This window comes from Pelodiscus sinensis, chromosome 14, assembly GCF_049634645.1.
Source record: "Pelodiscus sinensis isolate JC-2024 chromosome 14, ASM4963464v1, whole genome shotgun sequence".
In the NCBI taxonomy this organism is placed as follows: Eukaryota; Metazoa; Chordata; order Testudines; family Trionychidae; genus Pelodiscus; species Pelodiscus sinensis.
This window is the reverse complement of record NC_134724.1, coordinates 7,293,695-7,305,779: the sequence shown is the minus strand read 5'-3', so window position 1 is coordinate 7,305,779 and position 12,085 is coordinate 7,293,695. Positions and strand designations below refer to the sequence as shown.

The following is a 12,085-nucleotide window of genomic DNA, read 5'->3' as shown; positions in this document are numbered from 1 at the left end:
CAAGAGCAGGTTGGATAGATACCTGTCAGGGATGTTCTAGATGGTGCTTGGTCCTGCCATGCGGGCAGGGGACTGGACCTCTCAAGGTCCTTGCTAGTTCTAGTGTTCTGTGATTCTGTGAGGCTTGCTGTCAGGGGAGTCACTGCCTGTGGAGCAGTGTGCAGGGCATTGGGCGGAGGACCAAAAATTTCATTTTCTGCTTTGCCAACGTGGTTCCCATAGCAGAAGCACTGCTCTGCTTTATTCCTTGTTCGCACTAGGCAGCCTTCAACAGTGGGATTCCCAGGCACATGCAAGTGTATCACAGCCTGAGTTTGTTAGCCTTTAGGGGGGACTGTATTGTCCATCCCTCCTCCTGTACCTGTAAGTGATGGGGGATGGTTAGGGCTGGGGAGGGGGAGCCGAGGGCTTGTGCGTAGGTTCATTTGGGTTTTTTTAAATAGTGACATTGTTTCAGGGTGGTTTAGTTTGCTTTTTGGAAGGCTCTATTTAGGTATTGTTGGGGCACCTGGCATGTTGGATGAGGAAAATGATAAACATCTACATGGAGATACAAGTGTCTTTCTCTCTCTCTCCCCCACAGAACTCCTATCTGGTGCTGGCTGGCCTGTCAGATGGACTGGTGGCAGTTTTTTCAGTGGCACGTGGTATCCCAGATGACAGTGGCTCCTACTTGTGCTCACACACTGCAAATAGATCCAAGTTCAACATCGCGGACAGTGACCCCCGGCAGAACCCCTACCCTGTGAAAGCCATGGAAATAACAAACAGCGGGGCTGAGGTCTGGTACAGCAATGGCCCTGGCATTCTCATCATAGACTGTGTGACCATAGATATTAACAGGAGGCTGGAGCCCTACAACCCTCCCTCTGTGATCACGTCGATGGCGTGTAACTCAGAGTACCACGGGGAGGAAGTGATATGGTGCCTGGACGATAAAACGAACTACCTGGTGATGTACCATACTGCCACCTATCAGCTCTGCGCGCGGTACTTCTGCGGCGACTGCAGCCCTTTAAGAGACATGTTCACAATCCAGCCGCCTACCGCAGGGATCCCTGCTACAACAGCTATACACAGGACAGTGCTTGAGAGTAACTCTCTGGCTGATATGAGCATTATCTACAGCCAGGAGCTGGGCACACAAATATTAAACCATCAGGACTCCCTCACAGACTACTGCTCTGTGTCTTCATACTCGTCCTCCCCTCCCAACAGGATAACTCGGTCCTCCTCCAGTCTGCCCAGCTCCCCTGCAAGCTCATCCAGTGCACCTTTCTCCATGGAGTGCGAGCCGTCCGGCAGGCTTCACGAACCCGTCCCTTCCCCAGACACATCTGAAAACCATGCAGCACTGACGGACAAGCACGCAGAGCATCTCCAAGCTGTAAAGGTTCTTGCAGTAAAAGACCTCATCTGGATCCCTAGGTGAATCATCCCTTAAACCACATCCACAGCAAACCAGACCTGAGTCATAAGGGGTGGTTCTGGGAAGCTCTCAAGAGCTTGGGGGTTGTTTCTAATTGCTTCACATCAAACTTACCCATGATCGTGTCTGGCAGTAAGATACAGCAAAGAAACCACGTAGCTGTCCAAGAGTTTCAAGTTAGAAACCAACATTTCTGCAACATTTGGGTGGTATCTAGTATTGCTTCGTTAGCAAATGTGGGGCCTTCCAGTAGGACAAGAAATCACAATACAAATCCAATATGTTACTGATGCCATCTTGTTTATTTCCCTGCCCTCCCCCCAAAAACGTATTCAAAATCTTGTGTCTTTGGACAGAGTAGAAACAAACATCGCCAGGTAGTTTTCTTGCCCAGAAACCCCCAAGTCTGCCACTCCTGTGACCCCTCTGCACAAGGAGCTGGTTCTCTGGCTCCTGTCTGGGTCATGTTTGCTGCTGCTTTTTCCCCCACGGGTATGTCTACACAGCAGTGTAAGCTAGTGCTTGTGGAACTAGAGTCAGTGGACCCAGGGTTAGAAAACGCAGTGCTTCAGCTTCTACTCTGTCAGCTCGAGGTAACATTTTCAGACCTGGACCTGAACCTGGGGCTTCAGCATCCACACCTAGTTCTCAGATCTGAGTCCGACCAGCCATATCTCAGATTTCCTTAGTCCCTCCCAACATGTGGCCGCTCTAGGCCTTTGTTCATGGCGCAGCGTGGGAAAACTCAGCTCTTCACCAAATGTGACTGTCCAGAGGACAAAGAAAGTCTGGGTGTAGGCTTCAGGGATACTTTGGTGGGTTCCCAGCACGAGTCCACTGGGGCTGAGTCCCCACTGCCACAGCTTGAATCCTGGGGCCTAGATTGACTCAGACTTGGACCTTCCATTGCCAGGGCATCTCTAGAGCCTGGCCCTAAGTTAGCATAACATAGTGTAGACTGATGGGGGTTTGGCTTGACTTGAGCCTGAGTTCAAGCCCGGGGCTTCCATTGCCCTGTAGATGCAGTCTAACATGCACATACCCTGCTACCAATACCTCTGCATTTGCAGCCAGGAAAATCACTCCGGCTTTGTTTACACTTTCGGCGCTTTCCACTGAACCAGTGGCCACAGCACAGGCGCCGGGAGAGAGCTCTCCCAGCACTCTGGGTAAACCACCTCCACAATGGGAGTAGCTAATAGCACGGGAGTGTGGCTCCCATTGCTGTAGCCTCGTTCACACCGGCGCTTTACAGCGCTGTAACGTGCTGCACTCGGAGGGGCTGGCGGGGGTGTGTTTGCAAGTTACAGTGCTTGCATGTCCTAGGGGTGACCTGCACGGTGGCATGTTGCCTTGAGTGGGCCCCATTGTCTGCACTTGCTTTTATACGTGAGGAGCTTGATGGAGCCTCCTTCTGAGTCTGAAAGAGACTGTTTGGAACGCCGGCCATCTTAAATGAGCTCTGTGATCATCTTTGGATCTCAGACCTATCCCCTGCTGGCAGCCTTCAGCAGATGTAACCGGGGGAGCTAGGGTAGCACTGTGAACGCTGCTTTTCCTGGCTGTCAGTGGCCTCTGTTGTCGAACGTGACTGTCTCACTTTTGTCTGTAGGAGGGGTGGCGACATCATCGTTATCGGGCTGGAGAAGGAATGTGACACGCAGCGCGGCAGAGTCATAGCTGTACTGAAGGCCGGGGAGCTGGCTCCCTATGGGTGAGATTGAATTAGAGCTTGTATTTCATGATCACAATAGATTCCATCAGGGACGGCACGTCCAGTATCAGAGTGGAAGGCCTGCAATCCTCTAATTGGCCTTTCTCCCTCAAGGCAGTGTTTCTGAAAGTGGTCAGCTAAACCTCTGGAGAAACCTGTTAACTGGTCGCTCCAGTGTGTTTACTTACCAGCGCCGTGGCCACAAAGCCTCGCAACTCTCATTAGCACCGGTTCGCCGTTTGCAGCCAAGGGGAGCCATGGGAAGCACCATAGAGCAAGCTCCCAGCTTGAAGAGTCACTGTGATTCAGGTTGAATTACACAGACAGGCCTCCAAGCCGAGTTAGAGCATCCCTGCAGCTGGGATGGCCCTGGATTGGTAGAGCAGAGCATGCTGTGACTTGGCCCTTCCTGCTCCTTATACTGTGACAAGCAGGAGAAGTTTGGATTGATCTGGCATGCAAGAAAAGCACTGTTCCATCTGGCTTCTTCGAGCAATGGGCATGATCTGACCCAGAAACATCACAGCAAGTTGCATCTCCAGATCCCTAACTATTTGCCTTATTTCCCAGGCCAAGTTGGCATTAAGATAGCACCTCTCATTTTGCAATAACTCTTGGCCCAATCCTGCCAGGTGCTGATGTCCCTGGGCTTTGCAGGCACCCAGCTTTTGGAGATCCTCAGTGCATGGCAGAATCAGGCCCTGCACTAAGAACAAGAAGTGTATTTACTAAAGAGTGCAGTGCTCATCTGTGGCTTCATTCACTCAGAGCAGGTTGAAGTTCTGGCTCTAAATGAGCACCTTTGTACCAGCCATAACTCCTGGCACCCTGTGGAAAACAGGGATATAAATTTAAAATGCTCGATGTAGCAACAGAGCTTCCAAGAAAATAAATAACTGTGGTAGAAGGTTGGGTTGTTTTTTGCTGACTGTTTAAATACCAGACAAAGAATATGGAAGTTAAGTTGTGCTGTGTGTCATGAATTAAGGGTGTTAAGTATCGAGTAACTGACCAATCAAATAGTCAATGCATTTCGCATCGACTATTTGAGTTGAAAGGGCGCCTCCGCCTTTGAAAGTGCCACGTGGCAAAATCGCCATGTGGAGCCCAGGGTCAGCTGGAGCCTGGGGTCAGCCACAGAGACGTTTCAAAGTGGCAGCGCTGCACAGAGCTGGGGGTCAGCTGGGTAGTCCCCAGCTGATTCTGGGATCCATGTGGCGCTGCCGCTTTGAAACGCCGCAAGCAGCCTGGGGACTCCCCAGCTGGCCCTGGGCTGCACATGGCTTTTCAAAGTAGCAGCGCTGTGTGGAGCCCGGGGTCTGGCCCCAGGCTTCAAGCGGTACTTTGAAGTACCCCCTCTCCTTCCCTCCCCTTGCTGCCTCTATCTGACAGAGCCAGCAAAGTGGGGGAAGCGACTAGTTGACTAGTCCTTCACATCCCTATCATGAATTGCCATTGATCAGTACACAGCATAGGTCAGGGGTGGGCAAGACAACCTCTGCGGGCCAGATTTGGCCCACCAAGCCCGAGGAGCCTGCAGCCACCCTGCTGTTCCCCCGCTTCCAGGCCAGTTGAGACCCAGGGATGGGGGAATGCGCGAAGTCGCCTCCTCTGCCAGGGGCGCGCGGCACCACAGGGTCCCACCAGCTGTTTTGAAACACCAGGTGATTCTCTCTGGGGCCGAGTGTGGGGGGCAAGACTTCATGCACTCCCCACCCCAAGCCAATCAGGGTCTGTGGGCAGGGGAGTACAAGAAGTCTCCTGATCCTGCCCCCTCCATCCAAGCCCCGCCACTACATATATTTATGAAAATTTTAAAAAATGTCCCCCCTTTTAAAAATTATTGCCCACCCCTGGCATAGGTCTTATGAAAGCAAAGGCGTCCGTTCATTCACTCCTCTTGTTAATTTGTGTCTTGGCCTAGTGGTATAGTGCTTTGGCCTTTTCATTGCCTGCATAGGCCCATTTGTCTAGGTGGACTCATTTCAGAGATTCACCCTATTAAAAAAGAAAGAAAGAAAAGTCGGGGGAGTAGAAGTGTAGATGAAATGTCCGTTGCTAGACGTGTCCCATTTTACAGTGTTGCAGCGTGGCTGATTCAGGCACAAAATAGTTCAGCTCGTCCCTGTGCCATAGCCAGAAGGGCCCTCTTGGGTGAGCAAGAATTGGGGAGCGGAGAGGAGTGGGATAGGAGGGAGGGAAGGGGTTAAGACCCGACCCTGCTCCCTGGCCGGAATGCTGGGGCATAGCAGGGTAGCCCCCTGGGTGGGCCTGGATGCAGAACGTGTGGGCCACAGTTGATGCAGACCCACCAGTGACTGTGCCCTGACTCGTCCTCTATCAGCAGGATGAAAATGATGAAAAAGCCGACAGTGTTGCACTCCCAGTAACAAGTTACCCGCCCAAGCTGTGGAGGCATTTGCAAGGCTGCAGCATCTCTAACAGAGCCAGATATCGTGCTGTCTCCCCCATGAGTGGGGTGGTGGGGTTAAAGTGGCTTCATTAGGGGCTTCTGTGACCTAGGACAACTTCCCCACAGCTGCCACATACTGAACTGCCACATACTCCCTGGCCCTGCTGGGGCAGTTTCCTTTACCTAAGCACTCCTTGGGAGAATGGCGTAAAAAAGCCAAGCAAGCACTGAATCCAATCAATGAACACATTATGCAGCAAATTCTGCAACCTTTCCTCCCACTGAATAGTCCCACACTTTGTGAGCAGCTGCAGTGCAATCAGTGGGATGACGTTTACCATATCTGGCCCTACATGAATGCATGGTCCTGTTGTCATCAAACAAGACCCATAGAACTGTCACTGTGTTGGGTTTCTCAACTAAGACAAACCCTACGCAGCCAGCGCTTCTCACTTTGCCTGGGCTGCTGTTTCTTAGGAGAGCAGCGCTCCTCTCACACTCTGTTTTCCAAACCTGTTCTTGGTTTCCCAGGGCGCTGGTCGAAGCTGCTATCGTGGCAAAGGACACTGTTGTGTGCTGCTTTGAGAACAAAAACATGGAATGGTGCCTCGCTGTTTGGAGGAGCTGGGGTGCCCGGGAGTTTGACAATTTCTACCAGTCCTATGAAGAGCTGGGAAGGCTTGAAACCTGCATGCGAAAAAGACGGTAGTGCTGGTCAAATTTAAAGTCAAGCATCAAGGAAGGACGGGAACAGAAACTGACGCTCTGCAGCATTCCAGTCTGGGTACTGTTCTATACTGAGAGAAGAGTTGAGCATTTTTGTTTTCCACGTTTGCTGCTAAAGAACACTGTAGAGCATTTGCCAGAGACTCAGATGACCGAACTAGATACTTTACTGTTTGTTTCCTCCTTTCTTTTCAGCAGAGGACAGAGATGTATTAAGCTAGAAAGCGGATGATCCCTCCGCAATATTGCCTTCATGTGGACCACCCAAACTCTCCACCTATGTCCAGTCAATTCTCGCCTCCTTTCTTCCCCTGCAAAATTCCCACACATCAGGGCAACTGCTGCTTATGTCCTCATCCAAGAGAGCTTTATTAACTACACAGACACATCTCTCTCCCTTAGACCCTGAGCTTTTGCACAATTCTCCTACCGCCTGCTGTCCCAATGGGTGAGAGCCCAGCAATAGTCCTTTTGTGGCCAATATATTTCTGGCCTATAAAAGATATTGTGATACTGAGTTACTGTGAAAGGCCCAAAGATGATGATCTGTCAGTGAATACTGCACAATCTCAGTACAATGAGCTATTGAATTGCACTGCTGCAAAGTGAATTGTACATAGAGTCCAAAGCAAAGCGAAACATGTCAGCACTTCAGAGGGAGTAACTTAATCAGCACAACTTGGAAACAGTCCTTGTCCCTCTCTTACGCTTCTCTGTAAATTATTTTAAAAGCTCAGTTTACTGGTATATAGAAGTTCTGTTGCTTTTTAAATAGAGCTGTATATAGAGTTTATTTTTCACATCACTAAGGTCACACTGGACCTAGGACAGCATTGGACCAGGTGTAAACACAATCACATTATCAGGGCATGTACAGAAGAATGTAAAAAGTGAAGCAACTCCTGATGAGTGAATGTGTACAGCATGGAATGTGTACAGTACTGAATTGTTTTTATACTGAGAAACTTGTACTGAGTCTGAACATAGATGCAAGGCTGCTTGATGCAGAATTAGCAAGTTAAATGTCAGATTTACCCTTCTACATCAGAAGCAAAACATATCTCAAAATAAACAGACTCCTCCAAGAGTGACACTGCATCAGTGTTACCGTTTATTGGCAGCTCCATGATCAGCTTGAGAATGATTGCATCTGACTCAAGTGCAGGCTGTTTCTCTTCCCCCGCTAGATACCCGAATGGCACAGAAGTCCCTCCCTTATGGCCTCTCCAGCACTGCTAACTAGAGTAGCACATAACTGAGATATTTTAGACCAGATCAGGGTTACAGATGCAATCTGCCTGGAGACCAGTCAAGGGATTATGGGTTTTAAAAAACTACAAGTGGGAAAGACCAAAACCAACTTCATCAATGTGAAGAACATGATCAGCTGTAGGAATTTCACACGTTGATGGCTTTTCTCACAGGCAGTAACCCTTGGGCATGCATCCCCTCATCTGTGTTTGGCTGTGCGCTACATGGGCTTGATCCAGCACCCAACTGAAATCAGTTAGAATTTTCAGTGGGGACAGGAGCAGGCCCCGGTAGCATGAAAGATCCTATGATCTCGGCAGTGCTGCTTAGTATTATTATTAGTTATTATGCACCCCACACCTGGGTGCAGAGCCCCTACCTCCGCCCAACCCCAAAAAGCTCTGACCATCTACAAAACCAGACAGCAATTGAGCAAGGGCCATCAGGAGAATGACTAAGAGGGGTTATACTGGTTGTTTCTGGCGTTGTTGTTAACTCACTTCTCGGGGGCAGCTCAGAGCAGGTAGATCAGTGGTTCCCAAACTTTTTGGCATCACGCCCCCCTTTTTGATTTTTGAAAAACCCTCACGCCCCCCCTTCCAAATAGCAGCAAAACTTGTTGAGCAAAAAAAAAAAGGAACTGAACAGGGCAGCAAAACTTGATGGGGGAGGGGAGGCTGGGTCACCTCATGCCCCCCCTCCCCTGGAATTTCTTCACGCTCCCCCCCCCCCCCAGTTTGGGAACCCATGTGGTAGATCTTAGCAGGGAGGTGAAAGAAACGAAGAGGACTCCACCAAGAAGTGACCATTCCAGGCAGTAGATGAGTGACAGCATCAGAATCTGACCCCAAGATTGTGCCGTCAGAATCAGTCTCTGGTAAAACAGCAGCGAAAGGCTTTGGGATTGGGAATTCTCCATCAGCAAGAAGGAATGAGGAAAATGTGCAGTGCTTTGGGGCAGTGCGGTTTGATTTATGTTGCAACATTTGTATTAAACACAGTGAGCAACTTCCTCAGTTGAACAACTCGAACAAGCCCATGGCTCAGCCTTGTGTAAATTTCACTCGTTGTAGGCAAGTAGATGCACATTTTCTCAATTCTCTCCCCCTGCTGCAGGAATGTATAGAAGGGCTGCCAGAGCCTCAAGCCAAAAAGGTGCTCTCAGATTAGATGAATCCATCACAGTCAATAAAACCAAGGCGTTTTTAATTGTCAATTACCAAGACAGCCCACCTAAGGACATACACAGGAGCCATTTTCTAAATGTCAGACTTCTCAATACATGAATAAGCTACAAACAATCTTGCTGTTTAAAAGGCGTCTCAGTTGTAAGAAAAGCTTTGTAACTCATACATCCTACCTGCTTGACCCCTCCCACCCGTATTTATCAGCACTGTTGACTGTACACAGACGAATGATGTCACCACATAGGTCCGGAATACACCACATCCATGCTTAATTAAATCAAAATAGACATGTACTACCGTTTTAACACAACTGTTTGATATCGGTCTTGTTAGTGCTGAAACCTGTCCTCACCATGCCTGATAGATACATTACTAGCTTGGCTTGCGTCCTTAGCTATTTCCATGGCAAAGCCTTGCAAAGGCCTTAGCAAATTGCCCACTGAGTTCCATGGCCAGTGCAGCTCCCATAAAGCCTCAGCCCTTAGCTAGATGCAGTCAAGGATACACAACTTGTTCCTGCATCTGAAATCTGTTTCCTGGTAGTTTGGCATGCACAAAGCAGAGCTGGGTTTTTTTTAAGCGTTTAATATTTAATCAGATGTCTTTTCTCTAACATTAAAAAAGCCATCTGCTTGGGGATGTATTTCTCTGTTTTAAAGCATAAGACCAGTGGTCCCCAATGCAGTGCCCTCCGGCGCCATGGCGCCGGCCGGGGCATTTATGTGCGCCTGCCTAGTGACCAGGGCCGGCCCGAGACATTCTTGCGCCCTGGGCGCATGCGCGGCCCCTGCCCCTGGGCGCGTGGCGCATGGACGGCCCCAGGCACGTGGCACATGCGCAGCCTCCCACCCCGGGCGCGTGGCAGCCACAGAAGTTTGGGGACCACTGCATAAGACTAAGGCTATGTCTACACTGCAGGCTTCTTGAGCAAGAACTGTTTTACGCAAGAGTTCTTGTGCAAAAGGTCTTCCACAAGAGCGCGTTCACACTGCCATGTGCTTTTGCGCAAGAGCGTCCATGGCAGTGTGGATGCTCTCTTGTGCAAGAAAGCTCTGATGGCCATTTTAGCCATAGGGCTTTCTTGCACAAGAAACCTCTATAGCCTGTCTACACTGCCTTCTTGTGGAAGAGCTCTTGCACAAGAGGGCTTATTCCTCGTGGGGAGAGGAGTAACTTGTGCAAGAAGCCCTGTTTTCTGATGCTTTACTGTAAATTTACTTACGCAAGAACGCGCGTGCAGTGTAGACACTGCAAGTTTTTGCGCAAGAGCAGCTGTTCTTGCGCAAAATGCCTGCAGTGTAGACATAGCCTAAGAGCGTAGAAAGGACATTAGTTTGCTAGGTCATGGCTGCCCTGCACTCCATCATGGCACAAGCAAACGTTTTTTGTTAGCTCATTAGGGCCCTGGTCCTTAGTGTCTTGTCTAAGTAAGAACTGTATGGCTATGAGCTAGTATTAGGCTTGAGCCTGTTGTGAGGAGAAAATGGGTCGGAAATCCCCTGTTCTGTAATATGCAATTTTAGTTACCTTTCATGTGATCACTCTGTAGCACTCATTAATAAAGTAAGAATGAAGCCTAGAGAATAGCCGGAGACGGTTAAGAAGCCTTTGCAGAAATACAAGGCAGCTGTAAATGAAAGTGAAGGGAATAGGCGAGGTTCATCAAACCCTCGGTTACGTGCCAGTCATGGCCAGCAGGCACAGATGTGAAAGGAAGAGATGCTAACAAAGGGCAACGGCAATTACATCTTAATAAGCCACCTCTGTTGGAATGAGAACATCTCGTCCAGGATGGAGCCGGGGGCCTGCCCTTGCGCTGTTCTGGATGGATGGAGGATAGATGCATCCCCGCGGCCTGCTTGTTAGCTCCCAGGGTTGGGCAGCACTTCTGCCAGCGTTTACACTATGACTACCACGCTAGGCCCTGGCCTCGCCAGAGGTCTGCGGGTGTTAACACAAGACAAGTAACGTGGTGGTATTCAGGTCTGATTCAGGTCAGGATTTCCCCCCGCTCTCAGGTTGCTTTGCCCTCTCTGAACAAGTGACCTAGCCACTAGTAACCACCTGCTGGTACACCTCATCACAGAGAGCCACAAGAGCAGTTTGTACTCCCCCGTCTCCCACCCCCACAGACAGCATGCCCAGGAAATGGCCATAGCTTCCCTGCCCACCAAAAAGCTCTAGTCTAGCCCTTGGCAAGCAGCATGAATTGAAGCCTTGCTCAGGCTATTGTCATGTCAAGGGACCGGCCTGGTGGCCAGCTGGATGAGGGGAACAGAGTGGTGACACCAGTGGAGTGACAATAATTTACAGCAGCTGAGAAACTGGCTCAGGCTTTCTAGACTGATTCTCCTGCTGCATGAAGATCTCACTGGGTGCCAGCGTTGCTAGTGGCAGAGACGCAGCCGCCTTGATTGTTAACTGAGAGCTTGTTTTCACTCGAAAGTCAATTTGGCTGATGGTAGGGTGTGAAATTCAAGGGCAATCGCTATGCCTGACTAATGCCAGCCATGGGCAAGCCCGTCGTCTGTGTCTGGCTGCCAGCGTTACAGTTGAAGAAAAGCAAAGGGGCTGTCTCTGTTACTCGTGAAAGAGTTAGCATCTTGTAACTCAAGGGATGGCTGCACTATGGAGCCTTTCCAGCCATAGCCAGGCTGCCTTTACCCAGTAATTTAGATGCAGCCTACACTGCCGGACAGGGTTTTGCTGTCAGTGTGTAGTGACGCATTCTTCCATTGACATAGCTGTGTCTACACCCTTCGGTGAGTGTAGCTGTAGGGCTCAGGGAGTTGTGTTTTACACACCTGCTGCAATGTGCCTTTTAATTTTTTCCACGTGTGCAGAATAAAGTGTGTTGCATGCACCAGCACATATGTGAATGTGCACCACCATGCAAACACATGCTGTGGGCGCTGGGCTGCATTTGAATCTCTCCTGGGTAGCTGCCCAGGCGCTCAGCTCACAGAGAAAACACTGACCTACTGCCATAGCTCCGGTGACCTAAATTCTAAGTGTAGACGAGGCCTTGGTTTTGAATGAGGTTGTGGTGTTCCCCCTTCTGGGCACTAGAGGGCGCTCCAGCTTCAAGACGATTGGAACAATAGAAGGGTTTTGTTTTGTTACAGACTAAATCAATCCAGCTGGCAAAGTAAGCCCCAGGCACTCAGACCTGTCCTGCAGGCTAGCTCAGTGATTTTTTTAAGTCAGCTTTTCCCTAGCTCTCCCTCGGTTCCGCTGCAGCCCTGCCTGCCTGGCTTAAGGCTCTCATTGTTCGTTACCCTGCCTAGCTCCTCCGTGGCAGGATCGTTTTCAGCACGGCTCTTGGGTTCCTGCCATTGGGTTACATTTTCAATTCTAACAAAGCC

General features: G+C 49.9%; 1 protein-coding gene and 1 long non-coding RNA gene across 6 annotated transcripts in view; one reads left to right on the top strand and one right to left on the bottom strand.

Annotated features, from left to right (window-relative positions):
- LRRK1 (leucine rich repeat kinase 1) overlaps positions 1–11,853 on the top strand; it is a 149,119-nt gene extending 137,266 nt beyond the window's left edge. For all 5 annotated transcript variants that reach the window (XM_075896927.1, XM_075896928.1, XM_014576607.3 and 2 more), the window contains 3 exons: positions 584–1,428; positions 3,042–3,143; positions 6,088–11,853. In XM_075896927.1, coding sequence (XP_075753042.1) covers positions 584–1,428; positions 3,042–3,143; positions 6,088–6,265 — 1,125 coding nt within the window. In that variant the 3' untranslated portion in view covers positions 6,266–11,853. The remainder of the gene's footprint in view (positions 1–583; positions 1,429–3,041; positions 3,144–6,087) is intronic.
- Positions 1–12,085, bottom strand: part of LOC106732434 (uncharacterized) — a 94,793-nt gene that overhangs the window by 10,953 nt on the left and 71,755 nt on the right. The window lies entirely within an intron of this gene.